Here is a 17350-nt window from a genome sequence, read left to right as displayed (position 1 = left end):
AAACTCAATCTTATAAAGAAATCCAATTCTGTGACTTTAAGAAAAATTGCATGCGTTCAATAAACTAACAGTGAAAGAAATGTTGTTTTGCCATCTCCAGTGCTTTGTGAATGGTCACTGGAACACATTTAATCTTCAATATAACCATTATGGGCAATAATATTAAGGGAAGGGGTCACTTCTCTTTGACTTCACCAGTCATATCTTTTTCTCTAAAATCATACATTTATGTACGTCAATTTAATCTGATACAATATACTATAAACTACAAAAGCAGCCCCAGACAGCATGGCCAATTAAGAGGAATACTTGGGAATTGTAGTTGAGCAGGATTTGAAAGGCCTGGTTAACTTCTTTTGCCTTAAGCCTAAGGTGACCAGACGTCCCGCTTTTGGCGGGACAGTCCCGCTTTTGAGCAATTTGTCCCGCGTCCCGCGGCGTTTTAAAAAAGTCCCGATTTTTCATTCTGCCTCCTGAGTCCCCGCTGATGGCTAGAGGGAAAAAAAACTGTTTGAACTCTTGCCGCGGGGCTTCAAAGGGCCGACCTACAGCTGATCAGTGTTAAAAAAAAAAAAACCTTGGTATATTTGCGGCGCAAGGCAGCCCTTGTTTCCTGCCGACTCGGAGCGGTAAACAGCGTCTGGTTCAGGGAGCAGCCGGATTTTGCTCTCCATTGCTCTCTCGGTCCCCTGCAAGCTCTCATCTCTCGAGAAGCCCAACCAAAGTTTCCCGCGCCATTTCAGGGAGCGTTCCTCGAGAGACGAGAGCTTGCAGGGGGCCGAGAGAGCAATGGAGAGCAAAATCCGGCTGCTCCCCGAACCAGACGCTGTTTACCGCTCCGAGTCCCAAGCGACAGGAGAGGAGGGCTGCGTTGTGCTGCAAATATACCAAGGTGGAATCCTGATGCCGCCCTTACAGCGGAGAGAAGAAGCCGGATTTTGCTCTCCATTGCAGACACCAGATCGTAATGCACCACCTGCAAAAATGCGAAAATTTCCAAATGTAGCCCTGCCCTCTTACAGCTCTCCTGATGTTCAACTGTTGTCTCTCAAGGAGGATACTTGGCCAGCCTCATGCTTGATGTCTCCCACCTTGGCAGCTTTAAGACTTGTGGACTTCAACTCCCAGAATTCTCCACAATTCCCCAGAATGGGCTCGGCGGGAGTTGAAGTCCAAACGTTGTAAAAGAGCCACAATTGCCCAGCCCTGGGCTAGGGTAGGCTGATGCCGCGCGGATGGGAGGAGGGGCGGGCGACCCAGCAATTAAGTTGTGGTTTGGAGGTATATATGGGGGAAATTATTTGGTTTATTATTATTGATATAATTAATTGATTTGTAAGAAATTGGATTGCATGGAAATAATTGGAATATTCATGTTCATATTGATTAATATACAAAAAAGATAGTTATATAACTAATTGATTTATATTAAAATGTTGAATTTGTATTAAACAACTGTATTACATAATTACATAATTAACCAATGTGAGGATGGATATAAAAATAGATGACAATGGGAAGGGGTATAATATAGAATAGAAGGGAAAAATTGAATTTGATTAAGATTAGAGATGAGGATGAAGGGTAATATTGGTTTTTTTAAAAAATAGATGAGGAATAAATATGGCAAAAAGGAAATATAGAAATTGTAAATTTAATTGAAATGACTAAACGCTGTTTAAATTTGTGAACCAGCCAAATATTCTCTTCAAAGAAAATACATTGTATGTTTGTATGTGTGTTTCTAATTACTGCTATTTATTCATATTTGTTCTCTTTTATTCTTTAAAGTTTAACCATTCATTCTTTATCTTAATATCTTTATATTTGTTTGGGGTTGGCTTTCTTCCCGTTCATCTTTTTTATTGTACAGCAATCTTTCTCCTCAAACCTACCACCTCTCTCTTTTCTTTCCTTCTTACTTTCTCTTCCCCCCACCCTCTTTTTCTCCTCCCTACTTCCTCTTCCTTTCTCCTCCTCCTCCTCTCTTCCTCCCTCTCTTACCCTCACTCCTACTCTAATTTCTCTTCCTTCATCCCTCTCTATTGCTGTATCCTTTAATGCATATGGACTACTCAGAGGGCTGAAAAAGTTATTTTTGACTGGTCCTCACACTTTTGACCAGTCCTCGAACTTACGACTGTCCTCACATTTTACATTTTTGCCCTATCTTGTCATCATGGTGAAGAGAAGCAGTTGTGAAATGAGTGACATGGTTGTTAAGAATGCTGCATGGGCATAAATGTGAGGATGGTCATAAGTGTGAGGACCAGTCAAAAGTGCGAGGACCTGTCAGAAATGACTTTTTTCAGCCCTCTGGTTAGTCCTTTTGTGCATATGGACTACTCGGAGGGCTGAAAAAGTTATTTTTGACTGGTCCTCGCACTTTTGACCAGTCCTCGAACTTACGACTGTCCTCAAATTTTACGTTTTTGCCCTATCTTGTCACCATGATGAAGAGAAGCAGTTGTGAAATGAGTGACATGGTTGTTAAGAATGCTGCACGGGCATAAATGTGAGGATGGTCATAAGTGTGAGGACCAGTCAAAAGTGTGAGGACCTGTCAGAAATGACTTTTCAGCCCTCTGAGTAGTCCCTATACACATAGCCATGGCCACCCGGTCACATGACCAGCTAGCCACGGCCACCCAGTCACATGGCCTCCAAGCCACGCCCACAATGGTGTCCTTCTTACCAATGTTAAAATCTGTTCACCTTACCCTATACACATAGCCATGGCCACCCGGTCACATGACCAGCTAGCCACGCCCACCCAGTCACATGACCAGCTAGCCACGCCCACAAAATAAGCCATGCCCATAATGTCCCTCTTTACCAATGTTAAAATCTGGTCACCTTACTTAAGCCATCACAAAATTCTTTACTGTGTCTGATGGGAGTGAATTTCACTCCAAATTAGAATGCTGTTCTAAAAATTTATCTGTCTAATAAATGGTACAAATTGTTATGAAAATAAAAAGAATGAGGATTTTTATGACAAACATAAACAACATAGCAAGTCCATTAAGAATGAAAAAAAGACAATGGTTCAGCAATGACTTTTGATAAGTCATATCAGGAGTTTTCCAAATAAACTTTAAAGTGGCTTTTTCTGAAATGTTAAAAAAAAAGCTTTATGTACATAAATTTTTGGCAAAGTCCATCTAAACATCTTTGTAAAAAAGGAGAACATAAACACTATTCCTTAGCTACAGTAATTATCAGAAATATATTTCCATAGGTGTTATTCTGTGTCTTAAGTCTAACAAGTACATTCACAGGTAGACTCTGCCTTTAAGTGCTATATATTCTGGTTGCAACTATGGCTATCTTAAGTATGGTCAGCAAGATAACATTTTCACATTACAACTGCTATATGAAGCTGCTTATAGGGTTACGACATATGAATATGCCATTTAATAAATACATTGACTTTGTGTGAGTTGACAAGTTACATTACCTGTTTGGGATGACAAAAAAAAACCCCTTCTCAACCTGTTTTTCTATTAGACATGCAGAGTACAATTCCATCCAAAAAACATTTGGGATTATGTGATTGGATGAGATCAGAATCTGGGATTCAGTCAGAAAACCAACAATCTTGTATGCATAGCAAAAAATCTTCAGTATTTAACATTATTGTGGACAAGCATATCAATAAAGCACCTGGAGACTTGTGAGTTGACAAATAGAGGGTTAAAAAAAGTATGAATAATAAAAACACATTTTTAGTCAGGCAAAATTGCTGATGTGTTAATAATAGATGACCTGAGATACTCAACATAGCATCAATATCTGTGAAACATTACAAAATGAAACCCTCACGGCAGTGAAATACTAGATAATAAATAGTGGCAGGCTCACTATGTGTGAAAGAAGTCTTCCCCCAAGGTTGATTCTCTCTTTGTGTGTTACGCTCAACTGCAACATTCTTAGATTAGACAAAGCACTGTTTTCCGCCTGGCCTCCTAGCGGTTCAGTGACTTCACCTAATAGCTAACAGTATCTGCACTTAATACAACCCATCCAACAGCATGGTTGCACTAGTTAAGGCCTCACCCTGGAAAGCTTAAGCACTTAATATGCCCCTCCTTTTTTTCAAGTGAAGAGATGAAATGTATCAGAAAGCTTTGGGTTGTTTACCTGATTAGACAGGGACTCCGATTCGTGCTTTTTAAATACCTAAATATATTCCCATCATACTCAAGAAATAATGTGCACATTACCCAAAGTTGTCCAATTGTTGAGAAAATGGTCTGCTTCAGTCTGAATTCTTAGCCTCAATAATGTACCATATTTTTCGGAGTATAAGACGCTCCCCCCCCCGAAACTGGGTGAAAATTTTGTACAGACCAAATACAGGCCCATTTTTGGGCTCTTGAACACTCTGTGCGTTGTGTTTTCACCCTCCCCGGCCCCTAGAAGCTCTCTGCAGTACTCTGCATGGCCCATTTTCTCCAAAAAGAGGCCTATTTTTGCCAAAAATGGGCCCATTTTTGGGCTCCCGAACCATCCACACATCATTTACCCTCTCTAACCCCCAGAAACACTCTGCAGGCCAAAATGGGTGCATTTTTGGCAAAAATGGAACATGCGGAAGATTCAGGAGGCCCAAAATGGGCCTGTTTTTGGCCTGCAAAGTGCTTCTGGGGGTCGGGGAAGGCAAAAACACAAGGAGGCCAACAATTCTTTTTCTTGTTTTCTTCCTCTAAATCTAGGTATGTCTTATAGTCCGGTGCGCCTTATAGTCTGAAAAACATGGTATTTGAAAAGTCCTGCTATTATATTCCCCTGTGTTATATCTTTATGCTTGATTTATCTGAATAAACCAGTTAGTTCGGGAATACTTAACCTACCTGTCTGATCAAAATCAAAGCAAAAGAGGGACAAGGGTGAGGGGGAAATGCAGCAAACCCAATTAAGATTCAGTTTTATTCCCCACTGAATATTATTCTCTAGTTTGAGAAGATTACAGTTCAGTATTATACATACCCATTTGAAATAAATATAATTCAGTTCAGTAGATTTATTTTCAGTAGGCATATATAAAATGAAACTTAATATCAGTGCATAATTCATTGCCTCATATATATTGATTCACACAGCTGAGTTGTAAAGCTCATGTTAGTCTAATCCATAATAAACTTTGCAAAATATAATAAAATGCACCATCTGCATACTATTTTGCATATAATACGAATGGTCTTATAAATATATTTTAATAGATAATAAATAAGTTCAGTTAGGTGGCAGCACTTAGTCAATCTTGACTTATCCTTACACGTTAACCAGAGTTGGATCTGGTTATTATTTAGATTGAAGACTACAAAGAAATATCATTACTGTAAAATAAATTAGAAAACTACTTCGGTCATTTGGCCAAGCAACCTGACCGTTCATAAAATCAGCAGGAGTTAAATTTAACTGAGAGACTTTGTGATTGATTGATTGATTGATTGATTGTGTGCAATTTAGTTGTTTTCAACTCCTTGCAACCATATTGATAATTTTGTCCATGAGTATCTATCCCTGGTCTTCTAATGGGGCTCTCATGGCAACTGTAATGAAGTCTATCTAGTTGATGCCGATTGTCCTCTTTTTCTTCTACCTTTCATTACAGACTTTTCCAAAGAGCGAGATCTTTGTATAATGTATCTGAAGTAGGATGATTTGATTGTGGCCGCTTGTGTTTCGAGTGAGAATTCTGAGTTAGGAGACTTTCCCTTTGTTTAATAAATAATAAGTATTAGTTCTAAATGTTTGATAATTTTGAAATGTTGGGATTCAATAAATGAATTAATGCAATGTAAATCAGTTAAATGAAGACTCTGGAGTGGAAAGTGGAAGCATACATTCATATAGAATTAAAGTATAGCTTCTATATACAGGTAGTCCTCAACGTATGACCACAATTGAGCCTAAAATTTATATTGCTAAGTGAGAAATTTGTTAAGTGAGTTTTGTCCCATTTTACAACCCTTCTCTCCGCATTTGTTAAGTGAATCATTGCAGTTCTTAAATTAGTAACACAGTTATTAATTGAATCTGGTTTCCCCATTGACATTGCGTGTCAGAAGGTCGCAAAAGGGGATCCCAGAAGATCTGCAATGATCATAAGTGTGAGTCAGTTGCCAAGTGTGTGAATTTTGATCACACGACCATAGGGATGCTGCAACGGTCGTAAGTGTGAAAAATGATCATAAGTCACTGTTTCAATGCTATTGTAACTTTGAAAGGTCACTAAATGAACTATTGTATGTCAAGGACTACCTGTACTACTAAAACGCTTTGTGTCTGTAACCTTTAACAGGGCGAAATGGTACATCATACAGCAAATCTTTTTCCGTACCTCAAACGGGCTAACTTACAGAATGTGTCCAAAATCCAAGACCTATGATTCTCATGCAATTGAAATTTGGAAATTTTATAAGACATTTTATAAGATAAACATAAACATAAAGCATTTTATGACATAATACAAAATACCATAAAACAGATGCTGAGATCAACTTTCATGCTTGACTGTAATATACAGTTCAACCTGAACTACTTCCAAGGTAGATACATCTCTGTATTTCTCCTTGAATTTTTAAGAACTTTTCCAGTACGTTGCAAGCTGTGCCATTGTTGAAGGCATTAAGAAATGTGGTAAGGAAATATCTCTTAAAACAATGACCCAACAGGTTATGGGTTGTGTTGTGACCGAGGCCCAAGTAGTGATTACCAAACACAATTCAGTCCTCAACAAATTTATTTTATTAAAACAGCTGAGAATTAATTCATTCTCAGCTTAGTCCAAAACAAAATTCTTAATAACCATTCCGTTGGCCTTATCACCAACCTTTGATTTCTTTGGCAACCTGCCAAAGGCTTTTCTTGGCAAAAACACCACAAAGTTCAAGAGATGCTAATAAGAAGCACATGAATCAACGTTGCTTTTCCCAACAGCTCGTTGCTGCTCTTTTAAGCCTTATGGGAGTGGCCAATCATCTTCTGGCCTTACTCCCAAGTTGTCCTTTTTGCTTCAGCTCATCTTGCTTTCTGCAGCTCTTCGCATGTGTGCACTAGGAACAGGCTCCTCCTGTTTCTCTGCCTCTCTGCTGTCCACCTCTGGAGGTTCCAGAGTCCGCACATCGCTTCCAGATGGCCCTGGCCCCATCTCTGCCTCCAACATAGAGCCCTTGTCCAGGCCTTCCCCTGACTCCAGGACTGGCCCATTGTCCTCCCCAGCCTCCTCACTGTCCGACTCCATTACCCAGTCCGCAGGCTGCTGGCGGACCACAACAGGTTGCCTTGTGTCTTCTAATAATAATCTTCTCTAACTCTGATAGCTTCTGTGCTTTGTAGGCCTCTTTGATAATTCCCATTATTCCCAGACAACATGAATTCAGTATTACAGGAATTATAATCCAACATATTAGAAAACATCAGTTTGGAAACAGAGCAAGCTATGTTTTCAGTGTCAGAATTTAGTCCACTGCTTCCTTGCCTCCTTTCTTCAAAAATTCATGATTTCATCAGGCTGGGTTTTTTTTAAAAAAATAATAATAATAATGTCATTTTTTTGGTTTTACTATTGTTAAATAACTGACGATTAGAAAATATTGGGTAACGTAACACTTAATCTTCAGAAATATTCAAGTGGAACCTATCCATCTTCTATTCACATTTTGGCAAAATATTTGAATAAATTTTTTTCCCCCATTCATAGTACATTGACATGACTTAATAGAATTCTAGCAAAATAACCATTGTACCAAACATTGCCAATATATGGAACTTTGGGGATGGGGTTTTATTTTTATCATATAGTTAGTTTTGTTTATTGCAGGGATTATTGCATGTAGCGATATTTATGCAGTCTTGATAGATGAATTATAAATCTCAATCTCTCTTTTTCTACAGGTAGTCGTCAATTTACAACAGTTCATTTGGTGTCTGTTTAAAGATAGAACAGCACTGAATAAAGTGACTTATGGCCATTTTTCATACTTACAACCTTTGCAGCAGTCCCATGGTCATATGATCAAAATTCAGATGATTGGCAATTGACTCATATTTATCATGGTTGCAGTGTCCTGGGTCATGTGGTCACTTTTTGTGACCGTCTTGACATGCAAAATCAGTGGGGCACCACATTCACTTAAAAACTATGTTACTAACTTATGACTGCAGTGATTTGTGGTGGCGCAGTGGTTAGAGTGCAGTACTGCAGGCTACTTCTGCTGATCACCGGCTGCTAGCGGTTTGGCAGATCAAATCTCACTAGGCTCAAGGTTGACTCAGCCTTCCATCCTTCCGAGGTCAGTAAAATGGGGACCCAGATTGTTGGTGGACAATTGGCGGACTCTGCATACTGCCTAGAGAGGGTTGTAAAGCACTGTGAAGTAGTATATAAGTCTAAGTGCTATTGCTATTGCTATTCACTTAACAACTATGGCAAGAAAGGTTGTAAAATGGGGCAAAATTCACTTAACAACTTTCCCAGTTAGTATCAGGAATTTTGGGCTCAATTGGGGTCAAAAGTTGAGGACTACTTGTAGTATGGCATGATATGTATGATCAACTATAACAGCATTCTTAGCAGAATGATTTTATACATTTTAATAAGCTTCTCTCTACTGCTGAAATATAAAATCAATGAACTGCTGCAACATCTTAAAGATTTTTGAAATAGGTAAAAGAATTTTTGAAATAGTATCATTCACTTTAGTCAACACCACAAAAAAGTACTTTTAAGGAATGTGATAAAACAAAATGTGACCAAAAACAAAAAGAGCCTATAATCTCTTACCTGTGTTTCCCCAAAAATAAGACCTGGTCTTATATTTTTTTGAACCCCAAAATAAGCGCTTGGCCTTATTTTTGGGGAGGTCTTATTATTTTGGGACACATGGAGCAAGATGGGGCTCCTTTTGCCATCTTACTGATTTCCAGCTCTGCGTTTAAATATTTTCGGAGAGGGCTTATTTTCGGGGGGAGGCTTATTTTAGCACCTGCGTTCAAAAATCCGATTGGGCTTATTATTAGGGGATGTCTTATTTTCAGGGAAACAGGGTATTTATCTGAAAAATAAGAGATTGAATTTTCTTTCTATGATCAAATCCAAAAATTACTAGAGACTGAGAAAATTTAGTTATCTCCCTCTATTTCTTCAAAATATTTCATAAAGCATACTCTTTTGCTAGACTTGTATATCTGCTGCTGGCAATTAAATATATTCTTGAATTTAAAAATTATGCAGAGATTGTTGTTCATATTGGATAGCAGCGATTTTTATGATGCTCTTCAGAAAGATTTGGCATTGCTATATGGTAACGATTCTTAAGAGAAGCACAAACATTTGACTATAAACAGCAGAGGGGAGGAACAAGTTCATACTAAAAACTTTTGCCTCTAGCGGTTTTGTGTTAAGGAATTTCAACTGACTGTAATAAAAGCAGAACATTTTCTAAGCTCAATGGAAGATCATTGGGAAAGGCAGACTTTAACTGTTTATCTCAAATTCACAATTTCATGCCAGGCTTGATCATAGGACTATTTAAAGTGATTAATTTGTTTCCAAGTTAATTTAATTTTACACACAACTATTTGAAGGAAAAGACATTTATTAGGGCATCATCCTGTTTAAATGGAAAATTAAGCTATTTGCATTCCAGTCTATATTTAGTCATTTATCAAATTTGGAGATTGCCCATCTCGCTCACAGAGCAACTTTAAGCAATACAGAGTTAAAACACAAAAAACATAGAAATATTATATTCTGGTAGGAGGAAGTTGAAAGCAAGCATAAAATACAATTTAAAAGGCTCTTCTATGAACCCCAAGTGAATTGGCAGAATCAGGTCTTTAGGGGAATGGCGGCCTGCCTCACTTCTGGAGAGAAAACTATAGGTAGTTCTCGTGTAGTGACCACAGTTAGGACTGTCAACTTGATTGTTAAGTGAAGAGGTTGCTAAGTGAAACCACAACTGTGTTTAAGAGCTTACTTCAGCTTTCATTTGCTTTAAAGATCTGCAAAGTTCATAAAGGAGGTGACTGGTTGCAAAGTTACTTTTTCATTTTGTAACTACAAAGAGTTGTTGTATGAGACAGTCACTAATGACGACTACCTGTATTGTTTTGTTTAGCCTATGATTGCTATTTAAAACTATTTTAAAAACCAGGTGAAACTCACAATATAAATTAAAGGAAATGCAGTTCATTCATACCTGTACTAGTTTTACTATGGATATTATTTAGCATCTCATTTTGCTATGAATTTTAGCAATATATTGCAATTTCTCTTTTGTATCAAGTTTTATCCATACCCTGTTAGAAGAAATCTAGTTGTAACAATTGTTTCAACAACAGTTATAGTACTTGTTTATATTCTGTGTTTTCATGGTTCTAAGGATAATTCTTCAAATTCCTGACAGCCTGCCAATATCATACCAGAAATACTGAGCATCTCAGGAAACAATTCAAAGGCAGTAGATAATATTTTTATCAGAATAGAAATGCTAGAAGAAACAAATTATTGCCTTCTTCCAGTGTTGTTTTCATAATCTAAGCAAAAAAACCCCCACAAAACACTGTACTGATATGCAGCATCGATACACTCTCATAAACAGAAGTCACACTTTGTATAAAATAATGCAAAAGTATTATAAAGTGCCATCGAGGTTATTGTTTGATGGTTGTTTTTAATATTTTGCATGTGTGAATCAATCAAAACCTGAATTAATGCAAAAGAAAAATAATCTATGCATGAAAAACCAGGGCTTCATGTCACCATCTCTGTCACTGGGAAAGGCAAGCAGTAGCAGTTTTATCACCTTATATGAAAGGCTGATGAAATGTGGCATTGTTTATAAACTAGTGCTTCATTACAAACTACCCTTGCTACTTCTGCTTTCTAATTTTACAATCAAACCTTTTAGAATGCTTTCTAATATTCTTAATTACCGATTCATAAAATGAAAACCGATTATAAAATCTTTCAGATGACAGACAAAATACTCAACAGCAAACAGAATTAACACTGAACTGATTTATCAGTAACTACTAGAGAGAACCTTACCAAACTTGCCATATTTAATTGCTTACTATTTTAGTAGTTCTATCGTCTACTTACTGTATTACATTTAGAGTAACTCCTGAATTATAATGAACATTTGAAAGGCAGAGGTCCTAAGAACCTATCCTCTTGGCTTGAACAAAGGAGAACAGATGAGTTAATAGCTCCAAGACAGATCTGACTTCTTCATTTGAGTGACAGAAGGAAGTGCCCAAAAATTAATGGTTTGGAAGCATTGCCTATGCAGATGTTTTCCTACTATATCTGTCAGTATTTTATCAGGATTCAGCAGTCAATTATGCAAATAGGATACAGTTGGCAAAGAGTGTTTGCATAAGTCACATAGCTGTTTTGGAAAGTCAGCCTTGGGTCATTTCCAACATTACCAGCTAGCAGGAGTCATATAAAGGTCTCTGAGGATACCCCGTTTCTTTCTTAGGTTAGGGACCCTTTGCAAACCAGCCATATATTCCTACCAGCCTCCTTTCAAAACATAAGCTTTATTATAAGAATGATCTGTTTAAAAACAAAAGAAAAAGAAAACATACTTAGGGACCTCTACTTGGAGCTTCCATTTACAATAGTAGCTAAATAACTACTTCTGCCACCCATCTCTGCAACACCAAACACAACACATTTCACTGCAGTTTCTGACGCCTCATAGGAGTATAACCTCTCGTGATTAATGGGAATATAGTGATGGAGCATCTCAAACTATTATGCCATCTATACTACCCAACATTGCTTGTCAGCATCTCATGTTCTCATGATGATTGGCTCATTAGTGGTAACTCAGATGATTACAAAGAAAAAGCTTTGGATAAGGAGCAGTCCCACACAGGCTGTTCTGTAAGATGTACCACTTTGAGATGGGTCATATTTGCCATGTGGGGGAACAGAACTTATAAAAATACATTAATAGGTTCCATCTGCTTCATAGAATTTTTTTAATGTCAGTGGTATTTTGAAAGTACTGGGATCCAATTAATTAACAATTAATTAATTAAAATGATTCCAAAGGGAAAGGGAATCAATATCAGTGAAAAGGGAAAACAATATCAGCCCTAGAGTTGATGCAGTTATTTTTACTCTCATTGACACTAGTACAAAAAGGAAAGGAACACAGTTTCTCCACTTTTTTTTTTTTTGCTCAGTTAGCTACTAAACTTAAGAAGAGTTAGTTGCTTCTGTGTGCAGTTTTCCTGTCATATTCTCAGAGTTTTGATACTCTCCCATGAAATATCCTTAACTGTTATTAGAATAGTATATTGCATTGCTCTTTTTCTGCATAGAAATTAATAGCCGTCTGGGAAAGCTTCTCTTGGAAATAAGGCTCAGTGTATTCAGTAACTTATATAGCATATTATTGCACACTGACCTGCCATTGTACTATGCAAAGAATTACAACCTAGGATGCACTAAATAAAATATTTATTTACAAATAAACATTCATAAGATTATATTGCAAGTATTTGTAAACTCTTTGTATTTATGCCATGATTGAAATAATTATTACTTCCCCTTTATCTGAGCTGACACTTGCAGTAACCCTATATTACATCACAATACTATAACGTGGTTTATTTATTTTTGACTGGCCTTCTGCTGCTCTAACAAATTATAGTTTATTCACCAATCCCATTCATACATTAATGAATAAACTCTCCTCTGCTAAAATAGCAGGCCTGAGTAAGCCTACTAAATGCAACACAACATGTTGTGGCTTAGTGAGATTTGTGAATAGTGATGTAAGCCATGTGTGTTTCCTGATTTCTTCCTGGTTATTTTTACCCAGAGATAGGCACCCTTTTAGTGCTGAGGACCACAGTGCCTTAGATGTAAATTACTTGGGAATTTGGGGTAGATGAGTGGTGTGGAAACAGAAACAATAAAGTTAGCCTCTACATTAGCTGTCTCCCCCTGGTCTCTCTCCATCACTCTCTTTTTTCTCTTACAAGTTGCAGGCCACAGGGAGTAGCTAAATAAGTCTTATTAGCAATGTGATGCCTTTTAATAAAGTCTAGAAATGAGGACTACAAGAAGTTAGCCTGAGGATCAGATATGGTATTTTATAGGTTGCCTGGTTCTCCACACGTGTGTAAAGAAAGAAGTGTTATGGGGGGAGAGACAAAAAAGGGAATGGTGGTTTCCTTCAAGATTAGGAATTGTTTCTGACTTCTTCAGTAAACTGTGGCTAAAGACCATTCATTGTTTAATGTGATTGTGGAGATGATCTCCCTTTATTACTCTTGAAGCAACTTCAGCACCTGCTTAATTGTATACTGATGAGTAAAGCTCAATCAAGAGAAGACATGGGCAATCAGCGCAAAGTCCACTTCCATTTCCATGCATGATGCCAAAATTCCCCTAAGGCCTTTTCCAACCAAGATAATCTCCAGAGACGTAGATGGGACAATATTAATTTAGCAGAAGATCTTCATAGGAAATCTTTCTGCAATATCCTGCTTCTTTATTTTCCAAATTAATTCCAAATGCATACAGCCTAAACCTAATATTTCAAGATTGTATTATTTGGTGTACAACTAATAAGCAAACGATAAAATGCTCATAAACCATGAATCAGTAGAAATGTCAGCAGTATTCTAAAAGCACTAAAAGCAAACAACCAACTTAAAATAGAACTTTTTGATGCGACAGGGAGACTTATATTGTAAGAATTATTTTTTACTGAATTTTTATATCAGTTGAAATAAGCAATGAAAATCCACTAATTTTTAAAACTGAGCATATTTGCTATATAAGCCCTGCCCCATTTATTCAGAGGAAATAAAACAACATTATAAGCAAAGCTATGTAATTAGAATGGACTTTACGCACAGTCACTCAGGCACTCGTCACTTCCCGCCTGGACTACTGCAATGCTCTCTACATGGGGCTCCCCTTGAGCAGCACCCGGAGGCTCCAACTGGTGCAGAATGCGGCCGTGCGGGGGATTATGGGAGCGAGGGGGCGCTCCCATGTGACACCTCTCCTGTGTGAGCTGCATTGGCTTCCAGTTGTCTTCCAGGTGCGCTTCAAGGTGTTGGTTACCACCTTTAAAGCGCTCCATGGCATAGGACCTAGGTATTTGCAGGACCGCCTTCTGCCGCCGATAGCCTCCCACCGACCAGTACGCGCCCACAGAGAGGGACTCCTCAGGGTGCCGTCAGCCAGGCAATGTCGGCTGGCGACCCCCAGGGGGAGGGCCTTCTCTGTGGCAGCTCCTGCCCTCTGGAACGATTTGTCCCCGGAGATACGAAGGATATCGGATCTCCGGGTCTTTCGCCGTGCCCTGAAAACTTTTCTTTTCCATCAAGAAAGGCTGGCGTGAACCCCCTCCCCCTTTTTTAATCTTTTTAGTTTTTTAGTTTTAAATTGTCATGGGGTTTTAAATTGAATTGTTTTAAATTGGGCCAGTTATATAATTCTTTTAACAATTTTAAATTTTGTATCTGCGTGTGTTTTAGCTCTGGCTGTTCACCGCCCTGAGTCCACTAGGAGAAGGACAGTATACAAATTGAAATAAATAAATAAACAAATAAACAAAACATCCCTATTCCTCCACTATTATTAATGAAGTAACGGGGATTATGTCATTCATTTTCTTTGGTTTTATTGCTTTTCTAAATGTGAACAAAACAAAGAGACTCCTCAAAACACTTAAATAATTGGAAAATAAATTAACACTCCAACAGATATGTTGTAATCACACTTCTGTTCTTGACAGTACAATACACAACTCAATATCTCAAGCACCAGCAGAGTTGAGATATCACTTTGCAGTCTCAAAGGGACTTTTAAAAAGGAGAAAAGAAAGAGTAATTTCACTCATTATCAGATCCTGGAGTACTGTTTGAACATCTTGACCTCATATTGATCACAAAAATGCTTCTAAAACGCTGTTAAATTGAGACAATATAAAACGAATGAAATTCGCACAGAAATGTGCAATATTTAAATAACCAATTCTGAAGAGGAAAGAAACATCTTCTTCGCATCAATACTTTAGCAGCCTTCAAATTAAATTAGGATGAAAATCAAAATCCAGAGAACTGGCATCTATAGGACACATTCAGTGATTCTCAAGGGATGGGGGGGAGGAGAAAATTATCCAGGACTTTGTCTTCCAACTGGAGGTCAGCATCATCATCATCCAAAGAAAAAGAACAAAAATATACCTTGTATCGTATGAATACATATTTTACAATGAGTCCCGTGAGCACTTGAACATGTGTTCAATCTGAAAAGGATCAACTTGCTTTCCTAGGCAATGTGCAGTGCTTTTTGCGGGAGCCCCATTTCCCATAAATAAGCTTTTCCTCCACATAATAGCACACACAGAAGGTTGACACATTCAACCCAAGGGGGCTGGAGGAGGGAAGCAATTGGGCATATCTATTTGACAATGGCAGCCGCTCAACAAACATCTCCCTCCCTTCCAGGAAAGCAACCCCGAGACCAGCAGAACACTTGAGTCTTTGCTGCTCTTGAGCTGGCTGGAGTATCTCTGCAGCTGAGCAGCAGTTAGCTGAAGCTTGGAACCGGTTCAGGTTGTTGCCGGTAGATCGGTTGCCAAAAGAAGATGCTATCAAAAAGGTAGAAGTGGGGGGGGGAAGAGGGGGGGCGAGCAGACCGGACTTGCCGGCTGCCTCGTTTTCGGGACATCCTTTTGCCTACGAGAAGTTGATCATACTTGGAAGGTCATGCCTGCAATCGGGCGCGCACCTACACACCCGCCCCAACACACACGCGCGCGCGCACACACGCACACACACACACACACACACACACACACCGCCTTTGCATGCAACCGGGACCGGTTCCCATTATTGTCAGCCAGTGGCAGAGGAGACCCCGGTGAAGAGTTTCCAACGCCCAGGAAGCGCCAGGTGGACTAGCCCTTCAGCTGCATTACTCCTGGGCAAGTCAATCCCCAAAGAGCGACCGGCTAGAAATCGCTTCACAACCGGGGTTGTGGGGGGGGGAAGTGGGGGACAGAATCGAGAGGGTTCTTTCCGCAACGCTCCCAGCTGACGGGAAGGGGGAAAAAAGAAAGATCCCAAGTCAGCGACGCCTCGGCGAAGGGCAATCTTGCTACTCACCAGCTGCAGCGTGCAAAGGAAGATCAGCGTACAGCGCCCAGTGCAGCATCCCATGGTAGAAGCTCGCCGGAGCCGGGGGCGCCGCTTTCCCGTTTCTGCAGTTCCCTCCGAGCCCAAGCCAGGCACAGCACAGCCCTCACCACATCCGGACAGACGCGCCCCCCCCCTCCCCGCTGCTCTCGCCTCGTGCGCCGGTTAAATCCCTTTGTTTAGAAGCAGGGAGGGGGAATTTCCTTCGCCTCGGCCCCGGGGAAGGAGCTCAGGAGAACAGCTCGGCAGCGGAGCGAGGCATCCAGCGCTTGCTAGTGTCCCTCAGCTGGAGGGGGAGGCTGAGGGTGGGCGTGTGGCTGAAGGGAGGGGAGGAGGGAGGGAGAGGAGCGGGTGTGTGGGGGGGTGCGCGTGTGTCTCGGCGTGTGGTGTCTATGAATGAGACTTGTGAATGGTGAAACCGGCGAGCGGGAGGGCGGGGTTTCGGAATTGTCAATGGCCGAAGAAAGGAAACGTGAATGGCTCTGCAGGGACCTTTGGCCGGGAACCCGACTGCGAAAGAGCCGGCAGGTGTTCCCGTGGGAAGAGCGAAAAGTCAAGGGGCGGCGGGTTTCAGGGCGCCCTCGCGTTCAGCGGCAAAGGGGAGACGCGTCTCGGTGCCCGGGCGGGGAGGCTGCCCGAAAAGTGGGCTATTGTTGAGAGGAAGCGCGGGGGGAGCGACGAGACAGTCCACCCGAGGCGTGGCCAGAGGGAGGGGCTTCTTCCGACGGCTAGCCCAGCACTGGAGGAAAGTGAACGGGGAGGGGAAGCCGCCTCAGAAGCAGCGCGCGCGCCCAATTGCGAGGTGGGAGGCTGGGAGTTAAAAGGACGAGGGAGCCGAAGAAGGCAAAGGGTCTACCCCGAAAGACCGTGCGAGTCTCCGGCGGAAAAGCTGAACCCCAAACCGATACATTGAACTCGCGTGTAACTACTAAGCCAGCCGCAGCTTCGAGTCAGTGGAAGCAAGCGATCGCATTGTTCTACCGGGAACTAAACTGACGCGACCCACTAAAGGAGCGGGGCTTTCAAGGAGACAAGCTTTCGAAGAGTTATTCTCCATCCGCTTGGACTACCGGGAAAACGTATAGGAAAAGATTTAACGAAATTAGCGCGGGAGCCATTTATTTCCTACCTACCGTATTTGCTTACCGCAAACCAAAGA

The 17350-nt window shown here is 40.3% G+C and overlaps 1 protein-coding gene across 2 annotated transcripts in view; it reads right to left on the bottom strand.

Annotated features, from left to right (window-relative positions):
• The window catches only part of NKAIN3 (sodium/potassium transporting ATPase interacting 3), a 133926-nt gene extending 117075 nt beyond the window's left edge, over positions 1-16851 (bottom strand). The window contains exon 1 of one of the 2 annotated variants that reach the window (XM_034429844.3): positions 16162-16851. In XM_034429844.3, the coding sequence (XP_034285735.2) occupies positions 16162-16215 (54 nt within the window). In that variant the 5' untranslated portion in view covers positions 16216-16851. The remainder of the gene's footprint in view (positions 1-16161) is intronic. The other variant, XM_087890615.1, reaches the window with a different exon arrangement.
• Positions 16852-17350: the final 499 nt, after the last annotated feature.

This window comes from Pantherophis guttatus, chromosome 3 (assembly GCF_059756535.1).
Source record: "Pantherophis guttatus breed Tessera chromosome 3, ASM5975653v1, whole genome shotgun sequence".
NCBI lineage: Eukaryota > Metazoa > Chordata > Lepidosauria > Squamata > Colubridae > Pantherophis > Pantherophis guttatus.
Note: the sequence above shows the minus strand (reverse complement) of the source record. Positions and strands in the feature narration are given on the sequence as shown.